This window comes from Epinephelus moara, chromosome 16 (assembly GCF_006386435.1).
Source record: "Epinephelus moara isolate mb chromosome 16, YSFRI_EMoa_1.0, whole genome shotgun sequence".
Lineage (NCBI taxonomy): Eukaryota > Metazoa > Chordata > Actinopteri > Perciformes > Serranidae > Epinephelus > Epinephelus moara.
In genome coordinates, this window is record NC_065521.1 from 41,721,508 (window position 1) to 41,746,551 (window position 25,044).

At 41.3% G+C, this 25,044-nt stretch overlaps 1 protein-coding gene across 3 annotated transcripts; it reads right to left on the reverse strand.

Moving 5' to 3' along the window:
• Positions 1–104: 104 nt before the first annotated feature.
• On the reverse strand, positions 105–21,946 carry pfkfb1 (6-phosphofructo-2-kinase/fructose-2,6-biphosphatase 1). 3 transcript variants are annotated; one of them, XM_050065825.1, is made up of 14 exons: positions 14,875–15,220; positions 12,815–12,940; positions 12,560–12,656; positions 12,339–12,405; positions 10,407–10,481; positions 10,247–10,303; positions 10,035–10,156; positions 9,711–9,918; positions 7,073–7,219; positions 6,742–6,846; positions 5,679–5,808; positions 5,524–5,586; positions 5,376–5,440; positions 105–2,314 (listed from the first exon to the last, which is right to left on the reverse strand). In XM_050065825.1, exons 1-14 carry the CDS (start codon positions 14,975–14,977, stop codon positions 2,255–2,257), a joined length of 1,425 nt encoding a protein of 474 aa, XP_049921782.1. In that variant the 5' UTR covers positions 14,978–15,220; the 3' UTR covers positions 105–2,254. The 3 variants fall into 3 exon arrangements, with proteins under 3 accessions (XP_049921782.1, XP_049921784.1, XP_049921783.1); XM_050065827.1 differs by lacking the exon at positions 14,875–15,220 and adding an exon at positions 14,368–14,500; XM_050065826.1 differs by lacking the exon at positions 14,875–15,220 and adding an exon at positions 21,706–21,946 and having other exon boundaries at positions 106–2,314.
• Positions 21,947–25,044: the final 3,098 nt, after the last annotated feature.

Sequence of the window (25,044 nt, forward strand, 5' to 3'; positions counted from 1 at the left end):
CACCAAAACACCTCCTCCTCCTCCTCCTCCTCCTCCTCTCTGCAGGAATGCTCCTGAAAAACGCACAGACTTTTATTTCTTAAAATTACTTCCAAATGCGAGTGAGAGCCTTTTCCCCCACACAGACCCTTTATTATTATTGGCTGCAGGGAACACGTTGTTAAATTTAACTTCAGCTTCTCTGTGGGAGAGTTAACAACACTACAGAGCTGCCAAGCCAACACAAACTGGACCTGTAAAGTTATTTTCTGAGGTTTATTTATTTACATCAGCGTCTCATCTACAAACGTTACAGACAAGTTCCCAAATCTACAACATGTTTGTTTGGGTGCTGTCCGTGGTGCTGACTGCCTCCTTTATCATTAAATCATCAACATATTATCTGTGCAACAGTCACAGTGACAACCTCCCTACATCTGGTTACATGTTTTATTCCCTATGGAAGCAAATGAGTGACATGAAATATTTGAACTTTCAACAGCAACTGGATATTTAATACTGAAATCTGAACATAACTGAATTCAAAGCATTGAAGTTTTAACTTTAAAAATCACATATCTAAATTTATTTGTGCTGAATTCACCTCTCCGAAATTATAAGATGAATGTTCTTGATTTGCTAACTTTAAAAAAAAATCATTAAATTAAAAAATGTAAATTATCACAAATTCAAGTTTCATAATTAAAAAAAGAAATTAAGGAAATTAAATAAAGTTTCAGATTGCTCAAATTCGACTGGTCAAATTCAGACCTGAAAATTCAAGTTTCATTATTGAAAAAAAAAAAAAAAAAAGCTTCAAGTTACATAAATTTGATTAATCTCAAACATCAGTCAAATTCAACTGGTCAAAACATTCATGCTTGATTGCCTGTCCTGTCTACGGTAGCCTGGATGTTGAATCTGACAAATTTGAGCAACCTGAATCTTTTTTTTTTTTTTTTAACTATTAAACTTATTTTTTAGGATCTGAATTTTATAAATCTATTTTTAAAGGATGAATTCAGAAAAAATACATTTTTACCTCAACGCTATATTCATCCATCCATTTTCATCGACTTATCCAAAGGCGGGTCGTGGGGGCAGTGGGCTGAGCAAAGTATTCCAGATGTCTGTCTCCCCAGCAACGCTTTCCAGCTCCTCCTGAGGGACCCTGAGGTGTTCCCAGGCCAGATGAGATATGTAATCCCTCCAGCGTGTTCTGGGTCTGTCCCGGGGCCTCCTACCAGTGGGACGTGCCCAGAACACCTCTAACAGGAGGCGCCCAGGAGGATCCTGATCAGATGTTGAACCACCTCAACTGACCCCTTTTGACACGAAGGAGCAGCGGCTCTACTCCGAGCCCCTCACCCTATCTCTAAGGCTGAGCCCAGACACCTCACGAAGGAAACTCCTTTTGGCCGCTTGTATCCGCGATCTCATTCTTCTGGTCACTACCCAGAGCTCATGACCATAGGTGAGGGCTGGGACGTGGATGAACCAGTAAATTGAAAGCTTTGACTCAGCTCTCTCTTCAACATGACGGTCCGGCGCGGCACCCACATCACTGCAGATGCCACACCAAACTGCTGATCCATGTCACGCTCCATTCTACCCTCACTCATGAACAAGACCCTGAGATACTTGAACTCCCTCACTTGGGGCAGTAACTCCGTTAAAGGCGGTTTTTTGGGGAGTTTTTCCTTATCCGCTGTGAGGGTCCTAAGGACAGAGGGATGCCGTATGCTGTAAAGCCCTGTGAGGCAAACTGTGATTTGTGATATTGGGCTTTATAAATAAAATTGATTGATTGATTGAACTCACTCCCAACCCGCACAGGGGCAAGAGCCAAGGCCTCAGACGTGGATGTGACTTGATATATTCAGTGGCTGTCAAAATCAAAATACTTACGTCTCATATTTACTTCCATACTTCTCAGCCTAACACAGTGCATTACTTTCCTTCTCTACATCATTTGTAAACAACGTGACACGTTTAAAATGTTGAAAAAAGTAAACTCTAGTCTGATAAGACACAGAAACATTTCACATTCATGTTGCAAACAGAACTTCCTGCACCTGCGCGTTCAGAGAGGGGTCCATGTGCTTCTGTTACAGGCTGCTAAACATCTCGTCTTCTGCCTCACAGACCCCCCCCGTCTTCTGTTTTCACACAATCAGCCCTCACTGGAGTGCATCTATAATATTTAGTGAAGCTAACAGAAGCATTAACTCGTCCAGTTTCACATGAGTGTGATGCTTTCCTCACAGATCAGCATTTATATGTGGTCAGGAACAGTCTGCAGAGCCTCCTCACGGTTTCTGTTGACGTTGACATTCTGCAACGGCAGCAACACAAAGAGTCACTTTAAAGACTGTTAGCATGTCCCGTAACCAAACTACATACATACTGACTGTGTTCACACTGGAGAGGTGAGAAAATTAAGCATATACTCAAAGCAGACACCACACAGTAAAGTACAGCCAATTTTTAGGTGTGCTGTGGGAACTATTCTCCCACAATGCAAGGCTGGAAATAATGGAGGGAGGTCGCTGACAGCTGGGATATATATATACATACACACTGTTTATATATATATATATATATATATATATAAACTTAGCACAAAAATTAAGGAAATTTGTGTTTGGTAGATTATTTCTTTGTTGTAACAAAGCTTCTTGGCAATAAATCTTATACCGTTGGAAAGTCTGTTTATTTCCCTTTTAAATGATGCCACATTGTAAGGAACATGCATTTGTGGGATGAGCAGCAGAGCTGGGTATGTGGGTTGCGCCCATGAAAAATTTGCCAAATGCCAAACAGCTTTCTTTTTTGCTGTTGCTATTGACTCTTGTTTTGAGCTTCTGGTTCCCCCAGGTGCTGACAATCACCATAGAGATATCGAGATGAAATTCTGCAACCAGTGACAATCCCATATCTCTGCAGTCTGGGACCGAACTCTATCAAGATGTAAACGCTCGCCCCCACAGAGCGGGGTTTATCAGAGACTACCTCCAGAATTTGGGAGTGGAGAGGATGGAATGGCCTGCCAGCAGTCCTGACCTCAACCCCATTGAACACACACTCAGCTTGGGCGTGCTGTTCGTGCCAGAGTGACCAACATAACCACGTTGGCTGACTTGCGACAAATGCTGGTTGAAGAATGGGATGCCATCCCACAGCAGTGTGTGACCAGGCTGGTGACCAGCATGAGGAGGAGGTGCCAGGCTGTTGTGGCTGTGTATGGTTCTTCCACACGCTACTGAGGCTCCGGTTCGTTAATGAATAACTTGTTAAATTGCCAATATGTCTTGTTTCTTCAGACTTCAATCATCCAGTCCACCAAACAACACCAAACAAGAGTCAACAGAGAAGATTTGGCAAATTTTTCATGGGCGCAACCCACACACTCAGCTCTGCTGCTCATCCCACAAATGCATCTTCCTTACAAATGTGGCACCATTTAAAAGGGAAATAAACAGACTTTCCAACGGTATAAGATTTATTGCCAAGAAGAATTGTTACAACCAAGAAATAATCTACCAAACACAAATTTCCTTACGTTTTGTGCTTAGTTTATATATACTGTATACATCTATATTTTGGGTGGTGAAACAGCTCCAAAAAGAAAAAATCCTATTTTTTACTCTATATTTAAGTTTAACTTGCAGTCATTGTGTACATATTTATTATTACATCTATACTCTCTATATATCTCATCTAAAGCAGATAAGATAAAATAAACGTTATTGTCCATGGAGGCAATGTTTGCTTTGGCAACAGTGCTCCACCCTGCTAGAATCAACTCGAAACAATACACAGTCAACATGACGGCTCAGTGGTGCACCACAAACATGTCAAATTACATACAATGAAAATAAATACAGAGGATGTATATAAAGTATTGTGCATGCTTTGAGAAAGATATAAATATATGGACAATGTAGAAATGAGAAGGAAATCATGAAAACCATATCATCTGTCTATGAAACAAAGTGCAACAGTGGATGAGTAATTATAAACCTCCTTTTTTAAATGAGCTGAGACTGCAACTGCTGCACATGTTGTACTGTTGATACTGTTTATATCTAGCTGACCTATATCACACTGTCCACACTGTCAGAGTCATGTAATCGATCCCAGGAGGAACATCATGTGACACTGCAGTGGTTATTAAATACACATGAAGAAATTAGAAACTAGTTGTGTAAAAATATGTTCAATACTGTGCATCTTAGTATATTTATATCTACCCCTTACTGTCATTGTTCTCTGTGCAATGATAATAAAGTTTAATATAATCAAAGTCCTGTAGTATGAAGCAGTTATGTGTGTTCATTTTCTTTTGTATACTGACTGCTAAACATTACAGTACATACTGTACAGAATCAGTCTGCAGTCTGGAGATGTAACCTCTGCTGAGCAGCGACCACTGCAGCCACACGTGGCAATTACAGGATAACATGACACTGCATTTCCTGTCATTTACTTTAACTACATCTCCATGGTCATCTATGACATGTTAAAACGCAGTGTAAGAGCAGCATGAATACACAAGTCGGCAAACTCACTCCACTAAAAGCAAACTTAACTTAAAGTTGTCAAATTTAACTAACACTGGCCTGAGGCTGCAGCAGCAAAGAATTTAAGTGTGCAGAATTGAGCGTGGGTACAGCCGTACTGCTTATGAATTAAACATTTCATTACGACAGGAGGAGTGTGACACTTTTTTTTTTAAGTTTCACTTAAAGGTGTGAGTGTGGGCCCCATGTAGGCTGAGTCCTTTGCAGCAGCCAAGGTTCAAATACAACCCGTGGTCCTTTTTTTCCTCAAAGATTATTTTTTGGGCTTTTTGCCTGTATTAGACAGGACAGTCTGAGTGTGAAAGGGGGTAAAAGAGAGGCAGCAAAGGGCTGCAGGCTGGAGTCGAGCCTGCAGAAACTGTAGCAAGGACATTGCCTTCATGTATGGGACGCCTGCTCTACCGACTAAGCCACCAGGCGCCCCAACCTGTAGCCCTTTGCTGTGTACCACCCCCCTGTCCCTCCTTTCCTGTCACCCTACAACCGCACTATAATAAAGGCAAAGAAGTCCTAAGAATAATCTTTAAAAAACACTTAAACTTTAAAGTCTGAGAATGTGGTGATAAGTACTTTTGTTTGTCATCCTAATATGAAAAAATAAAATGACTTCAGCCATATTTTGCTCCCTCCTCACCACTGTACATGTTCATTCCATCAATACACACATTACTAAACATTGCTGCCTTCCATGCGACGTATGTAATGCACCACAGAATAGTTGGCAAAGCTAAGTATTTATTTATGTAATGCACCACAGAATAGTTGGCAAAGCTAAGTATTTATTATGACGAACGTGTGCATGTGGAAACTTACCACTGGCCTCTCTCTGTGTGTGTTGACTGCTTCAATATTGAGGAAAAACGACTCAACTTTACAGCCTGAGATTGAAGAGAGAGCCAGACAGTCAGGGAGAGATTTACAGAGATTGGATATGTCACACACTCAAGCATTCATCACGTACCGTAAGCTATTGGTGTGAGTTTGAGCACCGTGTGAAGGGGGCATCGTAGATAAGGCAGCTCGTCTTCAGGGGGAGGGAGATAAAGCTTGTTAGGAGTTTTTGTGGTTTTGAAACAATGTCATGTAATATTGTGTTACAAGCCTGGATTTCTGCACCTGCAGGTTTGTCTAGAAAGTAGGCCAGCAGGCAGCGAAACACAGCCTGGTGGCAGATGACCAGGACGTTTTCCTGCCTCTCCAGCTCCATGATCACCGGCTCCAGACGATGGACCATGTCCTCATAGGACTGGAAAAGAGACGGAATTATTAAAGAGGTCATCAATTATTCAACCAGACTCTTTCCAGCTAACCCTCTCAGTCCACTTAACACGGCCAAGTAAACATTATCAACTGACCCCACATGACTTTGTCCAGATTATCTTATAATGAATATGTGACTCTTAAACAAAGCCTCTAAAGGAACAGTTCAACATTTTAGGAAATACACAAATTCCCTTTCTTGGTGAGAGAATTCAGTAAAATTTTGAATGCATGTAGAGTATTTCTACACTGTAGTATTGTTCTTTTTACTTAAGTAAAAGATCTAAGTACTTATTTACCACTGCTTGCTTGTTTATATGTTAAAAAACCCGCAGTGGCTTCCTGGAATGTTACCACCAATGTGAGCTTGCCAGCCAAGTAACAGTCAGACATGAAACCCCTCATGAAACCACAACTTTGTTATCCAGAGTTTGGACAGAGCCAGGCTAACAGTTCACCCTCTGTTCCCAGTCTTTATGCTAAGCTAAGCTAAGCTAAGCTAACTGTCCCCTGACTGAAGCTTTATATTTCACAGACAAATATCAAATGTATCAGTGTCCTCATCAAAATTCGCAACAGCTGTGACAGTGTACCTGCCTCCATCTATGCCTTGCCCCTTTTCGCCAACTGGCATGAACAGTTAATCAGCTGTCCTTTGGCTCGTGAACAATCTTTTTACAAACTCTTGGGCAAATCTGTGAATCCATTTGGAAGTAATGCTCTCACCCCCATTGCTCCTAATTAGCCCACTGGCATGAACACAAACACACCTACACTCACACTTGACCTCCATGCCAAATCTCAGCCTCCTAGGGCAAAACTGTGGCCCCCAAACGGTGGGGAAATGTTTGTGGACCAACCAACCGAACGACCGACCAACCGACCGACCAACAGAGTGTATATTGAGAGGAGCACTTACCTCACCCTTGGGGTAACGATAACGGTACTTGTCCTGGTCTCTCAGTGCAAACTCTTCTGGGAAATTCTCCTGAATCTCCTCGTAGGTTAACTCCTCACATACACCCTTAGTGAGAAAAGGTAGCATCACCATAAGAACAACAGATGATCTTCTGGTTTGCAGCTCTAAAGTCAACCTCAATCATTTGGAGTGTGATTACTCTTTGTATTATAACCCCCAAACACACAGTCTGTCATTCAACCTTAAATGAACTTATCTCAAACCGTCATCTAGAAACATAAAACCAGCTTCATAATGTTTTAGGACGTAGAGATGTACTTCATAAACTCACAGCGTCTATCTCATTGAGGGCCTTCCACTGCTCATACTGGACTCCCAGAGCTTCTGCAGTCTGGATGGTCCTCTTCATGTGGCTCGTCCACACCTTCAGGTCTTTGATATTCTGACCTTTGATGAAGGTCGCCAAGGCGTTCGCATACTGGAAACAATGAGCACAAACAGTTTAGAATTGATCATTTTCTGCTTAATAAAATGTGTTAATTGTGTGTGTTTTCATAAAATGCTAAAGCTTCATAAACGCCATCTGTGCAGCGTATTGGTGGAATCTCAGTGCATTTACTTAAGCACTGTACTTTATTACAAAGTAAAGACACTTGTACTTTACTTGACTTCTTTTCATGCAACTTCTTACTTCTACTCCTCTACATTTCAGAGCGAAAACTGTACTTTTTACTTCACTACAGTTTTAGTTACTACTGTAGTTACTTTACTTTTGCACACAAAATATACAAAGCGCTTATAAAATAGGTTTTGTAGTGAATTCTCTCTCAACAGTTTCTACAAGTACAGCTGAAACAATTAGTTGATTAACAGAAAATTCATTGATATCTATTTTGATCATTCATACATTTTATCATCTACCCCAGCTGACACTGGGCGAGAGGCAGGGTGCACCCTGGACAGGTCACCAGACTATCACAGGGCTGACACATAGAGACAGACAACCATTCACACTCACATTCACACCTACGGACAATTTAGAGTCACCAGTTAACCTGCATGTCTTTGGACTGTGGGAGGAAGCTGGAGCCCCTGGAGGAAACCCATGCTGACACAGGGAGAGCATGTGGACTCCACACGGGAGGGCTCCCCCACCCACCACCCTAAAGCTACCTCTTGCTGTGAGGAGACAATGCTAACCACTTCACCACTGTGCCGCCCACTATATGGATCATTTGAGTAATTTTCCTGTAAAAACATTTCATGATTCCAGCTTCAAAAGCGTGAGGATTTTCTGCTTCTTTTTTATTTTTTTTAATTAGTTGAAAAAATGTTAAGAATTGTACTGTTGTTTGGACAAAAACAAACAGTGTGAAGGTGTCACTTTGGGCTCTGGGTCATTGTGATGCAGTTTCTCACTATTGTCAGAATTTTTAGAAATCAAATAATCAATAGATTAATGGAGACAATAATCAACAGATTAATCCCTAATGAAAATAATCATTAGTGGCAGCTTTATACAAAACTGCCACTCTGTGAACAGTGATTTTAGCCTCTATAGACCCAGTATATTTTCACATCTAACTTGGTGAATTAAGGATTTATTTAAATCTCTTCCTGAGGTTTCTACCGTTTTTTTCCCCGTTAAAGGGTTTTTTTGGGGAGTTTTTCCTTATCCGCTGCGAGGGTCCTAAGGACAGAGGGATGTCGTATGCTGTAAAGCCCTGTGAGGCAAATTGTGATTTGTGATATTGGGCTTTATAAATAAAATTGATTGATTGATTGAAATCAAACCAGAGTTTGTGGAAGATGGCTTTTGTGAGTTTTGATAGAGGTTTTTTTGAATGAAGTGCTACTTACTGTTTATTCTGATGGAGTCTGGTGGGTTTGACAAGAGCAATTTTGAGGCTTTATCTGGTGAAACAAACAGGATCTTACTGTTTAACAAAAAGGTCTGTCTCTGTAGGGATCCATTTCATAATGTTGTCAGACACTCTGAGCCTGTCAGTTTTAAAAACAAGCCCTTTTAGTGGACGTAAAATGATGGTGCACAAATGCTTTGAGTAGGGATCGACTGATATGGTTTTTTCAGAGCCGATGCCGATACCACTTATTATGAAACAGAGATACCGATAGCCGATATTTACAACAGCTACACACACACACACACACACACACACTTAGACGCACACATAAATTCAGAGACTGTAATGGTAAGGACTAAACAGTAGCAGGCTATTATAACAGCACTCATAAAAACGGTAACTGAGGAAACGCTATCATGAGTAAGGAAACACCAGAGGCAGGATAAAAACTCAGAATAAAGAACTAAATTTTAGAACTTTCAATAAATAGGAAAATAAATAAGTAACAAAGTTGAAGAATATGCCAGCTGAATAAAAACAGATCAATAAAAATAAATAAATAAATAAATACACAATAATCATAACTACAATATTTAAAAAATAAAAAATAAAAAAATAAAATAAATAATAATAATAAAATAAAATAAAATAAAGGAGAGCTCAATTAAAAGCCAGGCTAAAAAGGTAGATCTTGAGTTTGCTTTTAAGAGCCTAGAGTGGTACGTGGAGGCAGTGAGAAGCACGCCAGGGGCAAAACAGCTCAGCTAAGGAAAAGAAAACTGTATATCGGGATATCGTTGGAAAAAATCACAGATACTGATAACCCTAAAAATTCATAATATCGGCATGGATAATCGATATAATAATATCTGTCGACCCCTAGCTCTGAGTAGTTACACTGCAGCCTGTTGCATGGCTGCTGGCTTCAAGAGTTTCAAGTTTCAAACATTATCGTTTCCATGAGTCACTCAGACTCAAAAGTTAACCTTTACATTTTCAATGCAGGATTTTCACTTGTAACAGAGTATTTTTACGGTGCGGTATCAGTACTTTTACTTAAAGGATCCAAATACATCCTTCACTGGAACAGTGTAATCCTCTCACCTGCAGTCCTCGAGGGGAGAGGCCTGAATCTCCACCAATGCGACCTAACAGGTTGAGTTCGCTCTCTCCGTGGCGGCTCAGGTAGATGGATCTCGGTGTGACATGGATGTTCATGAGGTAGTAGACTATCCTGCTTTGAATGTGGTCCTGGACCAGGTTTACCACATATCTATTGCCCACGTCAAAGATCTTGATGTAGGAGAGATTCCTGTTCAAAGTCAGCATTGAGGAAACAAACTATGAAATTAATTTGTTGGGGAAAAGACTCTTTTGTGAGACTATGGTTTTGATCTCACAGGAAGAAAAAGCATCATGGGTCAGTACCTGTCCTTCTCATCGTCAATGGACATGTAGCTGGCCTTGTAGCACTCAATGCGCTGCCTGAAGTCTTTCATGGCCTCATCTATGTCACAATTCGCATAATCTGGACTCCCAAATTTTACTTGCTGGAGAGGAAAGACAGTTTTGGAATTTAATTGAGAACATGTTATCCCTACAGCCTCTGCAAACATCTACATTATATAAACTTGACTGACCTTAATATTCTCTGTAATGATGTCTGGGTCATCACAGAGTGATTCCACAAAGAACACCTGCAAACAAAATATAAATGTAATATAAATGAAATATACAGTATCCTTTTTAGGATATAATAAGCAATTTCCCAAAATGTCCAACATAAACATATGTACCCACTTTGTAGCCCCTCTCCTTTGCATAACTAAGGATGATTGCCCTCCTCTCCCTCGTAGTGTTGGTAGCATCAAATACCTGCATGGGACAGGAGCGAGGCGTGATCAATACATCCTTATAATACTGGCAAATAAAGCACATTTACAATATTCATAATGACTGTTCACAATCAAGCATCTGAACTATAAAAGAAGACTTTAGGTTGTTAAAGCCTTTACGTCCTGCTATATATGATATGATAGACTTTTTTAACGATGATGCAGGCTGGAATTGAGCAAGGACACTGCCTTTGTAAATGGGAAGCCTGCTCTACCCACGAGGCCACTGGGCACACCATGATACTGTAGATTAAAATACACATGTCAGAAAAGAAGACTTAATTCCCCAGATGACCATTTATCAATAACTTAACAGGTGTTACCTTGAATTTATGAAGGAAACTGTGTTTATCTTGCATGCCTCCACGAAAATCAATCAAGAAGAGTCTATGTTCTCTACAAAGCCAGACTCCACTGATAAAAACAGTAATTTTACCTCAGTGAGCACGGGAGCTGCTGGTCCACCACTGCCTTGATCAGTTAGTTTGCTTGTGTTATTGTGTGCCTTTGGTGTTTCAAGGGTTAGTTTGGATTCACCAAAGTCACACAATAACAGCCAGGCAGTGGTGGACAAGCAGCTCCTGTGTTCACTGAGGTAAAATTAGAATTTATGTTAACAGAGTCTGACTTTTAAGAAAGAAAAGTTAGGTTTCAGGTTAATTTCAGTTACCCATCATTAAAGGCTGTCTGTTTGGGAAGAACTGCGCAAACAACTTGATAAATGATACTTGGATTATACTGCACGAGTGTGTGAAAGTTTGTTAACAGATGTTTTAATATGGTTTTGATTTGTTAAATGTGGACCCATATGACTTCAGTTCTTTAAGTATTTTTCCGGTTTTGGGATTCTTTGTTCACTGTGGAGGCTCTTCACAAATTCATCGTAACACGGGTGAGTAATTAATATACAAATGGTAGAATTTGGGGGGTAGAATATTCCTAAAACCAGTGGTTCCCAACTGGTCCAGTTACGGGGTCCAGATTTCTCCTTAGCCATTAGTTCAAGGGCCACACACTTTAATTTATCCAGCGTCATGCTTGTGTTTGGCCATGTCTTAAGCTAGTGTTGTCTCTGACAAGTAGCTGTCTGTTAGTCACTCACTCTACAGCAGGAGACGGCACTTCAAAATAAAAGCTCTGTGCCAGAAATTTACTGTACTTCAATAATTCAATAATTTCTTGTCCCACTTGCTAATTATCTTCTCTGCTCAGACTGTTTTTAATCACGTATGCCTACAGGTGCCTGCTGGGACATGGGACTGCACAATTGTCCTGTGTTTCGGTGGCGTGCACAGACTTTTTGAAGGGTAGGGGCGAAAAGAAAAAAAAGGGCACTTTAGTGTGCATTTTGGCTCCCAGGAGGGCACTTTAGCGAGCGTTTTTCAACAATTGGGCCACGAGGGGGGGGCGACCGCCCTATTTTGGCTTTTCGTCACGATATGGGTCAAGCAAAAACATTGGATCCCACAGTCTAATAATGCAACTTCATTGTGTCTTTTATTAGCCCATACCTCTCAGGTAAATGCTACATCTTTTAAACTCTCCGCCCCTTTTGTGTTATAAATTTGTAGTCTTCAAGTCCATACTGTGATAACTCTGATGACATCACAAAGACATCAATATGGTTGTCCACAGAAGACCTTATACGACTGATTTCACAGGCTGAGTGGTGCTGCCTACGACCTGTAGACAGATCTCTATGTGTCAAATCTGTGTCCCTTTAATGTCAGTGAGACTCATCACCTGAAGTGATAAGTAAAACACAAACACAAATAAATAATTTATGAGCGTGTTTAATTGTGATTAGAGGGACAGTTTCAGTTGTCCTCTTACTCACGGCTACTTGTCCCTGTTCCTTTGAGAAGTAGGCAGCGACGTCTTTGAGGGCGGCTGATGCACAGGCCCTGAAAAGAAGTTACACTCGTATTGGTAAAGTAGAGAAAACTGGAAAAGTCAATGATGAATGTGGCATGAAAATGACACTAGAAATCAGATCACATAAAACTAATAATATCAATAACAGTAACATCTGTCTAATTTGGCATTTATCATTCTTACTTGCGGATCCTCATGGCCTCCTCATTGTCAGGTTTAAAGAACTCAAAGTTCTTATAGATCTTGACGGCCTCCCTGCGGTACTGGCCCACGTTAAACACTGGTTGGAGGAGGGAAACAAAATATAGATTTCTTTTTTTCGGATGGCGTTCAATGTATGATTAAGTCACACTGTAATTAACATTGAAACAGTTAACTCATTGTCTCTTTTAAAAAAAAATTATAACCAGGATTCAAGAATTCACTCTGAGAACTGACTTTTTGTGGGAACTCCGATCCAGTTCAGGTAGCGAGTGAGCTTCTTGGAAATGTACGTCTTCCCTCTGGCTGGCAACCCCACCATCACGATCAGTGTGGGACAGTTACAAAACTGAGGCACTGAGGCTGAGATGAAGACAAACACACAATAACATAAAGCAACGGTTAGTGAACGCTGCCGATGTTGGAATTTAAGCGTTACTGTTGTGCATGTGACACATCCTTCCGCAGACGAGCATACATCCTTGTGTTCAGATGGTTAAAGGGGTGGTTTGAATCTTTTGAAATGGGGCTATATGAGGTACTTATCTATCATCAGTGTAGTACATATAGTAGATGCTGTTCAGCACGCCTGTAATTTGGAGAAGCAGGCAGGCGTACCGGCACAGAAGCTTAGCAATGTACTGATAAGGGCAGCAATAAAACGTACTTTAGCCACCTTAAAAAGTCATACCCAATAAAAACATCATTATCAGTTTAAGTGTATGCTACATTTACAATATTTTCACTGCTTTAACTTGCTGTCAGACAGCGATTTCAAAGCCAGACTCCATTGAGAAAAACGCTGATTTAACTTCACTGAACACAGGAGCTGCTGGTCTACCGCTGCTCTGAACAGGTAGTTTGTTTGTGTTGTTGTGTGACTTCGGCATTCAAAAGGGTTCATTTGGATTCACCAAAGTCACCCAATCACACAAACATACTAACTGATGGAGGCAGTGGTAGAACAGCAACTCTCATGTTCAACAAGCTAAAATGACTGTTTTTGTCAATGGATTCTGGTGGATTTGTCGAGAGCATAGATGAGGAACTGAATCCATTCAAGGCTTCCCCATCAGTGTTTAACACACTTAAACTGATAGACTTTTTTAGGTGGCTAAAACACATTTTGCTGCTGACCTGTCCCCAGCAGGACATCTACTGTAGGTAATACCCTGACTATGAATAAGTACCTCATACAACCCCACTTCAAAAAATCTGAACTATCCCTTTAAATGCAACCCAGACGATTCCATGAGGCTCTGTGCTGCAGGATGTGCGTTCAGTGTGTCACTGCCAAGGTAATCTTCATTAATTAAGAGAGAGAGAAGAGGAGCTCAGAGGTGCGGCTCAAATGTCTGCAAACTAGTGTAATGGGTCAGCAGCACCTGACACAGAAAACTGTCCGAATGAAAACAAATAGACACCAAAACAGGACATTAAACTTTACTTAAATACTCCTTTAAAGAAGTGAAGGACAACTTTCACTAACCAGATGCTTCTCCTCCTCCTCAGGTGGTCACACCTTAGAAACAACCAGATCAGCACAGTGTGCTGCACCATATGGCTGACAATCACAAGAACAAAACACTCCTAATCTGCTACTCACTGCAGGTGGTGACAGATCAGCTCAGCTATCAACATGTTAATGGACAGATCTAAGGTTCAGGTGCAGACTGTGTCACTACTCACAATTATTTAATGTTACAATGAAGAAAAAAGAAGCTCAGAAACTTCCACACAAACCTGATATTTTTCTTAAAATAATTTCAAAGTGTCTGTGTGGTCCTTACCCAGTCATGACTCAGTTGTTGCATGCTTGTCTGTCTCAAAAAAAATGCCACTAATTTATAAGGCAGACTGCAGGGATGCTTGCCAGTTAGCTGTACCCACAAAAAGTACCCGTATGGCCTGTGTGTGTCTAAACAGGGACAGGGACAGAGCCTCCAGGCTGTTCGATTATGAATGGAGTATGCTGCCTCAGCAAAAAGCTCAAAGGCCCACGTCAGACACTGAACAGAGAGCCAGCTCGGACTTGGCTTGGTCCAGCCTGGCTGTCATCCCATGACTGACTCCTCTGTCTTTCAGACTGCTGCCCGCCTACCTGCGTCCCCTCGACAGGCCTGCGCTCAGTCCTGAAAAGATTCAGCAGCATGACAGACATAAATCGCTGCTGGAGGTGTTAAAGAAAACACTAGCTTCATCTGCTGAAATAAGAATGAGTTAAAGTAGAGGTAAAACAAACAGCAGCAAGAGAGAATAGATGTTTCTTTGTCTATATTTGTTTCCGCTGCACTTACATCCTCTCCTGCGGTTCAGGTTGCAGCCCATCCATGGCACCCAGATCTTGAGCAGAGGAGTCTGAGTGAGTTTTTTCTGCTCTGTGTTAATGGTGAGAGCCATGAGGCCTGAGTGGCAGGTGGAGGAGTGAGCGCGGACGACTGGGGCGCTCAGCTCCGTGTGCCTGTGTGTGCTTCACTGAACACTACCTACTGCAGGTCAGCTGACTGTTGCTAAGGAGAAGTACTTGGAAGGCAGGAGGCTGGGGGAGCAGACCCGAGGCCATGCTGCTTGTCTGCCTCTCCGTATGTTTCATGACTTAAAAAGGCCCGAGGGAAGCTGCCAAAACCTCTGAGGTGATGTCAGACAGCAGAGTAGCGTTCAAATCCACCGGCCTGTGCATCTGTTGTGGTGACACAGCTGGTTTTTCAGTGAGAGTAGGAGCGACAGTCATGTGAGACAATTATAACAAAGGTGGGAACCTCTCATGAATTCAGATGAGCACAGTTGATCCTGCACACACAGCTTGTTTATCAAACCATGCAGTTCAGAGCAGGGCTTCTCCTTTCTTACCACTAGAGGGCAGTTTAAACCTTAATGTTAAATCTGGGATACTCTGAGAAGTGCATAGTTATTGTTTGGGGTTATTAAACTGTCACTGCAGCAATAAAAGTAACAAGTTAATCATGCCATTTCCTCTGATGCTTTAAAAAAAAAGGGCATATTAAAATGTTGTGTGCATGTGGAAACTGGGCTTCAGCTCATCATCTAAATCATCCCACTCAAGCTGCCATTAATAAAAGCAGATGTGAAATAATACTCAGACTGCCTGCTCCATTGTGTGGGGAAGAATTCACCCCGGAGAGTGGGTGTAAATCCTTCAGTGAAATAACTTCATAGATGTATTTAGAGGGGGGGGTAGCATATGGGCTGAAATATTAAGAATCGTCCCTGTGAAGTCAGCTCCACCCATCCTGTATCCATTAATCCATTAATTTCAGCTAAGAGTGGTTCCACGTCCAGCACTGCAGCATATCAACTGATTCATCCATCACATTCATTACGGTCTGACAGGCAAAATTGATTACTTACTGTGGTGCTCTCTGAATAATCAATAAATACTGGCTGAAAACCCGATTGGATTTTTTCTGAGAAGCGTCAGTGCTTAAGACTAAATTGGTTTGGGAGTGTTAGGTTTTACTACCGTACTGTCTCAGTTACAGATACAGACATTAAAGTTGTCATGAGTTTGACAGTTTTCAAGTTTTCCCTGTGGCTTAGCATGTATTTTGAAAGTCATTTCAAGTCTGAGAAATGCTATCAGCACAAAGACAGTGACTGACGAGTCATGTGAATGTTACATCAAACATAATTAAACAGACATGTCTGCAGCTGTGTGAAGTTGAACTGAAGCAAAGCGGTGCTTTGAGCTAAATGTGCTAATAAGGACTAAACACAAAGTGCAGCTGAACGTCATTAGTTCTGCAAAAATTTGGTCGTAAACCAAAGTATTAAACAGATATAAATTTTGTCCTCGTGATGAAGAAATAAAAATATTACGAAAGCTGGTATAATTTATCTTAAAGGGGACGTGAATGTCTGCACCACAATTCATCCAATAGCTGTCAAAACATTTCACTTAAAGGAACAGTTTGTAGGATTTAGTGACATCTAGTGGTGAGGATTGCAAACTGCAACCAGCTGAAACTTCTCCAGGTTAGAATTCCTTCAGTGTTCATTGTTCAGGAGGTTTTTACCAGGAGACGATTTATCGCCAGAGGTCTTTTCCTCCATAAAACAAACGAACCAGGTGACTGAACCCTGTAAAAAAAATACTAAATAAAGCAGTTTCACGTTACAAATTAGTGATTCTCCTGCCCCTGTTTAGTACGTCGCAGACAGGCTGCTTAACCAGCGCCTGCAAATGTGTGCTCACTTTTTATTGTCAACTTATTGTGTCTTCACCTTATCTCTGATTCAGACGTTCAGGCGTTTTTTACCGTGAGCCAAATTACCCAGAAAGGTCTCTTCCTCTACCAAACAACCGGACCACATGATTTAAACTGGTAAAAACACTGAATAAAGCAGCTGTGTGTTAGAAAAACCTCTGTTTTTCCAACACTCTTGTCGCAAAGGTTGTGCCAGCTACAGTGACCAATGTGAAAAGCCCTATCTAGAGCCAGTGTTTGGTTTGTCTGTTCTGGGCTACTGTAGAAACATGGCGGTGCAACATGGTGATCTCCATAGACGAGGAGCTGCTCCCTATGAAGATATAAACGGCTCATTCAGAGGTAACAAATACACATCGATTCTTATATTCATGTATTTATACACTAAAGAAGACATACTTCTGTCAATATATCTCAATTATATATCTAAATTCTACACACTGGACCTTTAATTCACTGCAATTACATAATGAGTAGGGGAGTAAATCACAGGTTTCATCACGCAGAGATACATCAATTCTTTGGAAACGATATAATATCTGCTGGTATCACAAAGTCTGCCATGATACAATTTCAATTTGACTCAATTCAGAGGCCTGTGATCAATATGAGACGATATCAGCAAATACATGCATTGTCTTTTTCTTGGCTGCTTGCTATTGTCCTCCTTGGCGCTAGGCAGCTAGCACTCGTTCAATAGGGACTCAACAATTAGGATCAGCAGGAAAAATGCTACGTTGGGCTATTAAATCTAGCAACACCCTTGCCCAGTTGTTCAAGTGTTGAAAAAAGAATTAAAGACATTGTTTATTTCAGAGATGATTATGTGAAAGTAGCTAAGGGGTGAGCCATCTAGTCTCCATCTCATCTCCAGTGGGAGTTGCACATGCACGATACCAATCAGGCACTCAAGAGAAAATGGCAGCAGGTAAAGATAACGTTTATAAACTGAGGCCCAAATGAGGACTTTAATTATCCTGGGAACAGGAGTTAAATTGGGTGGCATTAGAGGATGTGGGCGAAACTAACTTGCAACAAACTGTGCAACACGTAGTTTGAGAGCAAGCCAGATAAAACGGGGTTGTTTTTCATGACAATGAACTTAAGTCTTTGTTATCATGTGATAACCGCAATTTATTTAGGAGCAAGTAAAAAGTTATGTAAAGTGGATTTCTTAAAAAACAAATTAACGTTGAACCCTGTGAGTGTTCAGGAAGGAGTCGTGCTAAGATGGAAATAGTGACACAAACGTGCTATGAGAATGTCAAAATGAAGGCGTACCTTAAAGAGGACAATATTTATTGATGTTTTCACTATGCATCAATAATACTGGATTATTTATCATGGAATTGATATATTGATCCAGACCAGTGTATGATTACACAGCTAATAATGTGATGAGGTTAGGAAGACGCATTCAGATTCTTTACTTCAGTAAAACAGACAATACCACAATATAAACATACTTAATTACATCATAAGGCAACTGGACTTGCTTGCGTTTCTCTCTAAATTACTGATACGGAGTTGCAGGCTTTAAACCCTGTGTGGGTGTGAACCCTTGCAGAGTCATAGGGGTCACATGTGAGTCATTAGGCTCAGGTGGGACCAGGGGTGAATGGGTGTGAAGTCGTCTGGGAAGGGATCCCAAGACTGCATTGTAGGTGGGTGACAAGTGGTGTCGTAGGCCCCCCCCAATTTAACGATGGTCGTTCCAGCTTGACATTGATGGCTTCTTTTACTCCTCTTTCAAACCATCTGTCTTCCCTGGCCAAGATGTGCACACTGCTATCCTCGAAAGAGTGTCCCTTCTCCTTTAGATGTAAGCAGACAGCTGAGTCTTGGCCCGTAGGCTCTCCTGTGCTGTGCCATGCACTTGTGGAGTGGTTGTTTTGTTTCCCCAATGTATAAATCTGTGCATTCCTGGCTGCACTGAACTGCGTACACGACATTACTCTGCTTCTGCCTGGGTGTTTTGTCCTTGGGGTGGACAAGTTTCATGTCTCAGTGTGTTACTGGGTTTAAAGTGCACAGGGATGTGGTGTTAGTTGAAAATCCAGCAAGTCCAGTTGCCTACGATAAAGCACTTATGATTACCATGACCTGGATGACTGAGAATCGTCACCGACATACTAAATAACAAGTAAAATTACTTTGCTATTTAAATTTAGTGCAAGAACTAAAAGTAGCAAAAGTCAAAGTACCAGAGTCAGTGTCAGTCTGTGAGTGATACATATTCTCAGCTGAGGAAATACATTATAAATACACTTAATCCAACAAGGTGAGTCATAATGATATCTAAATGCCATGTAACTATAGTAGCACTTACTGTATGTATCGCGTTACATTTTGGGTTTTTCCCCCCCACAGGGACTTACAGTATATCATTCATTCATCCATTTTCCGTACCGCTTATCCTGGCACAGGGTCACGGTGAACTGGAGCCTATCCCAGCTGACACTGGGCGAGAGGCAGGGTTCACCCTGGACAGGTCGCCAGACTATCACAGGGCTGACACATAGAGACAGACAACCATTCACACTCCGATTCACACCTACGGACAATTTAGAGTCACCAATTAATCAGTATGCCAAAAATACCAGGATGTTCTACTGCAGTGGTTCCCAACTGGTCCAGCCACGGGGTCCAAATTTCTTCTTAGTCATTAGTTCAAGGTCCACACAGATTAATACATTCAGCGTCATATTTGCGTTGGGCCATGTCGTCAAGCTAGTTTGCTGTCTCTGTTACGCAGCTGTCCATCGGTCACTTACTCCAAAAGCAGGAAATGGCACTCCAAAATAAAAGCTTTGTGCCAGAAATTCACTGTACTTAAAAACAAAATGTGTTTTTTACAAATATGACATATTTGCAAGTCACTTTCTGTCCATTCAGAATGGATTCCTGACCCGCCAGTTAGGAACCACTATTCTACTGCATCTGGTGGCATTTTGCAGTATGCAGGCTAGCATGTTTTTCTGGCTCTCCTGACCCACAATCCTTTGTGCAGCAGAAGAAAAGTCACATTAACTGAGCTGCAAACAGATGACAGCCTGACAACTCATTGACAGCTGTCAGATGCCGCAATGACGGATAACAGAGCATTTGAGAGACGTCATAGTAATAATGGGAATATTAATCGTTTAAGCGAACAAAAATGATCATAAATATTACAGACAACAAAAGGACAAAACTTTGAAAATAAAGACAGAGAAATGATAATGTTATTCTACTGTCATGACTATAATATGTTAGAATCTAAAATGTATGCAGCAGAGCTCTGCGGGTTGACCTCCATCTCTGGAGAGCTTGGTAAATAGCTTTCTCTTTTATCTCCAAGGTAACGAATATATGAGCAACAGGGTCGAAGTTCAGGGCGTAATGTTATGATGACGTAGTTTGTCCTGGCTGTGTGCATACTGCATGCAACAGTACACATTTTATAAGGGCAGCTGCAGTACCTACCACGAGTAAAAAGAAAAAGTATGTGATTTGGGATGAAGCTCAAGAGTCAAATGACGCCTTCAGTGCGTCATTTGACTTTTAATGGGAACGTCCACAGAGCCTGGAAAAGAAAGCCTGGGTTCACAGAGCAAATTGATAACCACCTTCATGGTCGCCATTATCTCTGACTGGGGCTTTAGGGTTTGTCAAGCCAGCTCGGTTGTGTTTTGCAAGGGTGCTGCCTTTTCTTAAGGTTGGGTTCAATTGAGTTCAAAGGGACTTTATTGGCATGGGAAACATGTGTTTACATTGCCAAAGCAAGTGTGTAATTTACACAAAACAATGTACCTACAATAAGTAAACATCTACAGAATGTGGTTTATACACATATCACTGCTGACTGAGTAACATCTCTGACACACCCACCAAGTGAGAGACAACACACCTCAAAGCCTGCTGCACACTATTTCGAGAAACATCTTTCAACCCAGAAACCGCAGCAAAACAGTGTACAGCGTTTCAAGATTGAATGTGCCCCAGCTCTGAGCAGACAAACAACCCTTTAAACACCTTCCAGTGACAAAAGAAAATCAGCTGTACCTTTTTTTCCTGTGTGTGATATATGAAACTTCTCCGGCCTAATCCCAAAAGAAGGGGTCACTTAATGTCAAACCTTAATGTCAGTCATTCCATTAACTTCAAACTGGGAACATCATGTACCCAGTTTGGCCAGTGTTCAAAGTCTTACAAGCAGTCTCTCTTGGGCAGTGATTAGCGGGGCAGCGATAGCCACTAATGATAAGTATTTCCTGTTTTGGCATAAGAGAAGGTACTGCACATGCTATTCTACTGGGCGCTTGCCCTGAGAAGGAGTTCAGTACATCCTCCAAAACAACAGCCACGGGGGACTGGAGTGAGTGCTCTTCCTCTCACTATCTCCCCTGCCTCATGCACAGACTGCACACACACATTAAAGCACCAGAGGAGTTTTTTAAGGCATATGAAACAATATTACACAGTAAGCAGCCCCTCAGAAGTGGCCGCTTTCTCTGGTGATCATCTTGCAGAACCAAGTGTTGACATGTGTTTTTATTTGAGGCGAGGACCTGTCAGGGTACCTGGCTCTTTTACTATCTCATAAAATCACTCTGCATTGTTATTGCTTGTGCACGTAAGTGTGCAAAGCTTTTATTATCTGTAAACAAACAATTAAGTTTATAAAGTTGCCTGCAGCTCTCTTCCTGTGCACTTCTTACTATTTATATGCACCAGCTACTTCTGCAGTTGCTTCACTCAACAAGGAAATGACTTTAATACGACACATGGAGTCTATTTTCAACTCTCATACATCTGTGTTGCACTCAGTCAGTATGTGCAGAGTAGAAACCTTGCTGCAACGTCTCTTCTATGTATTCTGTTGGCATGCTCTATGCAAAGGCGGTTCATCTGTGAGCTCACCTGCGCTGTCACAGCTGCGGAGCTTCATTTGTTCCAGCTGGGGAAGCTCCATTCTGCACCACACTCCTATAAAGCAACCAGCAGAGTGGCTAAAGACCGTGGACACAATCGACACGATCGACACACTGGATTATGAGGCCTGTGGCAGCAGATCTGAAGCTCTTTTTAAAGAAACTAAAACCCCTCAGCCAAAGTATCCTCAACCCACCCCCACCCCTCGGGCCCTCTCTTTTCACACCACATGAGACATATGATAGCAGCAGACTGGGCTTGTCCTTTAATGTTTGCCAGGGCCAGAGTTCACAACATACACACATGGTGAAGAGACGTCGCACTCAGAGGGTGCGTCAACAAGTGCAAAGGTCGCTAAGAGGGTGACTGCTGCTGTGCAGGGAGACAACATTTATGCCTTACAAAACACAACTACTCATCATGCATGGCTGGTTTAAAGGGGAACATAACTAGAACTATATTCTTATTCTCTGTCATATATATAATGTCATAATGTTGCATGTTCACAATAAACGTCAAAGTTTCATATAATGAGATAAACGTATGTAAAAGTAATCCCTCGGGCGTCAGACTGTTCTGAATACGCTGTTATCAACATCTTGTCTACTTTCATGACCAGCTGGCATCTGCTAGTGGCAGATTTCTTTACATGGTCATCTGCTCCAGGCACGTTACTGCAAGTGTTACATCGTTTAGCCTACACTGCTACATGTAGCTACATGCTAACGTCAGAAAAACATATGATCTTGTTATTTTCTCCCCAGTTTCGGAACATATTCCTGCAGGAACATCTAACTGTGAAGATTCTGGTTTAGAGGCTTTAACTGGTGATTTTTCACTGTAGATATAGTTGTTTCACTTATTTTCAGTCATAAGTACACTGCTACTAGAGCTGCACGATCACTGCCAAAATGATAATCATGATTATTTTGATCAATGTTGAGATCAGGATTATTTATCCCGATTATTCATTGATTTTAGGGACAAAATATTTTTAGCGCACTTTCATATTTAAATAAATATAGCACTGCTTTCACGTCCATGTTGTGCTACAGTCCTGCTAATGTACAAATCTTTGCATCAAAATAAGACTGGTCCTTACTCACAATTAGAGCTGGGCGATAAAACTATCTCGAAACAGGATCACAATAAAATGTGTGTGGATGACGATAATAAACTATAGTCATTTTTACTTGATCTACACGCCCATTTTTCACTGCAAAGTTTGTGCTGAGGTGACTGAGCCAAGGTGAGGGGGAACTGAAAGTAGCATGGACATAATGGAGGGACAGGAAAATGAGTGGAAGTGAGGAGCAAAGTGGCGGTGAAGCTAAAGAAGAGCAGGCGTTATCCTCAAAAACACAAAATTGTGGATAAAAAAAAGGTTAAACAACGTCAATAATTTGGAAGTGGTTTGGCTACTTGAAAGGTGACGACGTATGGACAAAGAAAATATGTTGGCGGTTGGCACCAACCTGGACGGGAAACTTTTCCATCACCTGAAATGGCAGCATCCCAGCAACTACACTGAGAGCATGAAAATTCAGGCCAAAACTGTCCACCAGTTAAGTGTTCAATGGCCTGGTACTTCTGCTGCCGCGGGTAGCGCTAACGGGGCTGCACCAAAACAGCAATCAATGGCGTCCTCTTTTGCCGCTGTTACCCCGTATGAGAAGCGATTGAAAAGGAGCAGAGATATAACAGACGCTGTGTCACACTTTCAGGCCAAAGACATAATGAGCAACGTGGACACAGACGGGTTCAAGAAATTCATTAAAGTGCAAGACTGCAGGTACGAGCTTCCAGGCAGGAAATATTTTTCTCAAACTGCTCCGCCCCAGCTTTACGATGAGTGCCGTGGGAAGCTAGAAAATCATTTGGTTTCTTCAGGTGTCAGACATTATCTGGATCCTTTTCAAACTCGCAGCATTATCAAATTATATATTGTGATAAATAACAATATCGATCAATACGGGGAAAATGAACGTCATAGTATTTTTTGGCATATCGCCCTGCCCTATTCACGATGCATCTCCTAGAAACAAAATATCAATAAAAAAGTACCAAAACATTTTACCCAAAATTTAATTAAAAAAACAACAACAAAGCACTGCATTTATTTCCATCACATTGTACTACATTCCTGATAATTAACAAATCATCAAATTAAGAACTAAGGTTCTTCTTTGCATTTTTACAGTGGTCATGGTACCGTGACACCCTGCAGTGAGTTCACACTGGGCAAAGACGGGGAGTAAAGGTAACAGTACAGTGACATTATGAATGGTATTCCTCAGGGAAACATGTAATCTTGGTTGCTGATATTATCATTTTTTTCCTAATTCTGGATCATACTGCTGCTGGAACATGTTCAGTTGTGAAGATTTTGATCTAGAAGCTTTTTGTTTATTTTCCATGGTAGAAAGTACCACTATACTCTGTTAGTCATTCCCTGGCTACAAGTACACTGCTACGTGTAGCTGCACGCTTACATCTGGGAAACAGTCTCAGAGCTTGCTGCTTGGTTTCTCGTAGAAAACCCGAAATACAAGTTTGACCCTGAAAATGAGCCTAATAGATCCCTTTGAATGAACAGTAGTGAGAGCATTGTTTTCAGCTGTGTGGAGCCACTGAAGCATGAAATACACCTTCTTTTCAGATGGGCTTGATGTGATTTGAGGACAAAAACCTCAGTGCAGAACTGTAATGGTGGCATATATTATGACTCTTGGGCCGGCAGTCCCTCAGTCCATAGGGACCTGGCTGTCCCCACAGGGACCAAGTGACATCTCTTCTTTTAATGCATGTATAGGTCCTTTTTATGCATGTGTGTGTATTTCAGGCCTGTGTGTATATGACAACAGAGTGAGAAAAAATTGTAAAGTGTATGTTCTTCTTCCTAAGACATATGGCAGGCCCCAAATCCATACTAAATACTAATTCTTTACGGCATTTAGTACTTGTCAGAGTTCACTGTTCTAGCAGTTAGAATGCAAAAAAATCTTTCACTCAGCAGGTTTTATGCCAACAGGAAGGTCTACACATGACATCAGACGTCAATTAAAGGAGCTATATGTAAGAAATCTAAAGCAAATAGTCGTAAAATCCTCCTAATATGTCACAGAGACTAAGGAATAATGTTAATATAACATACTGATCTGACCGACAACAATAGTACAGCCAGAATATTCGCATTTAAAAAATTTTTACGGTCTGCAAATCATGTTTATGTTTTGAATTTGTGTTTTGGCCTGTTGCGCCACCCACCGCCGTCTACCAGTCACGCAGTCAGTAGAGTCTCAGTATCAGTTACAGTTACGACTGAGC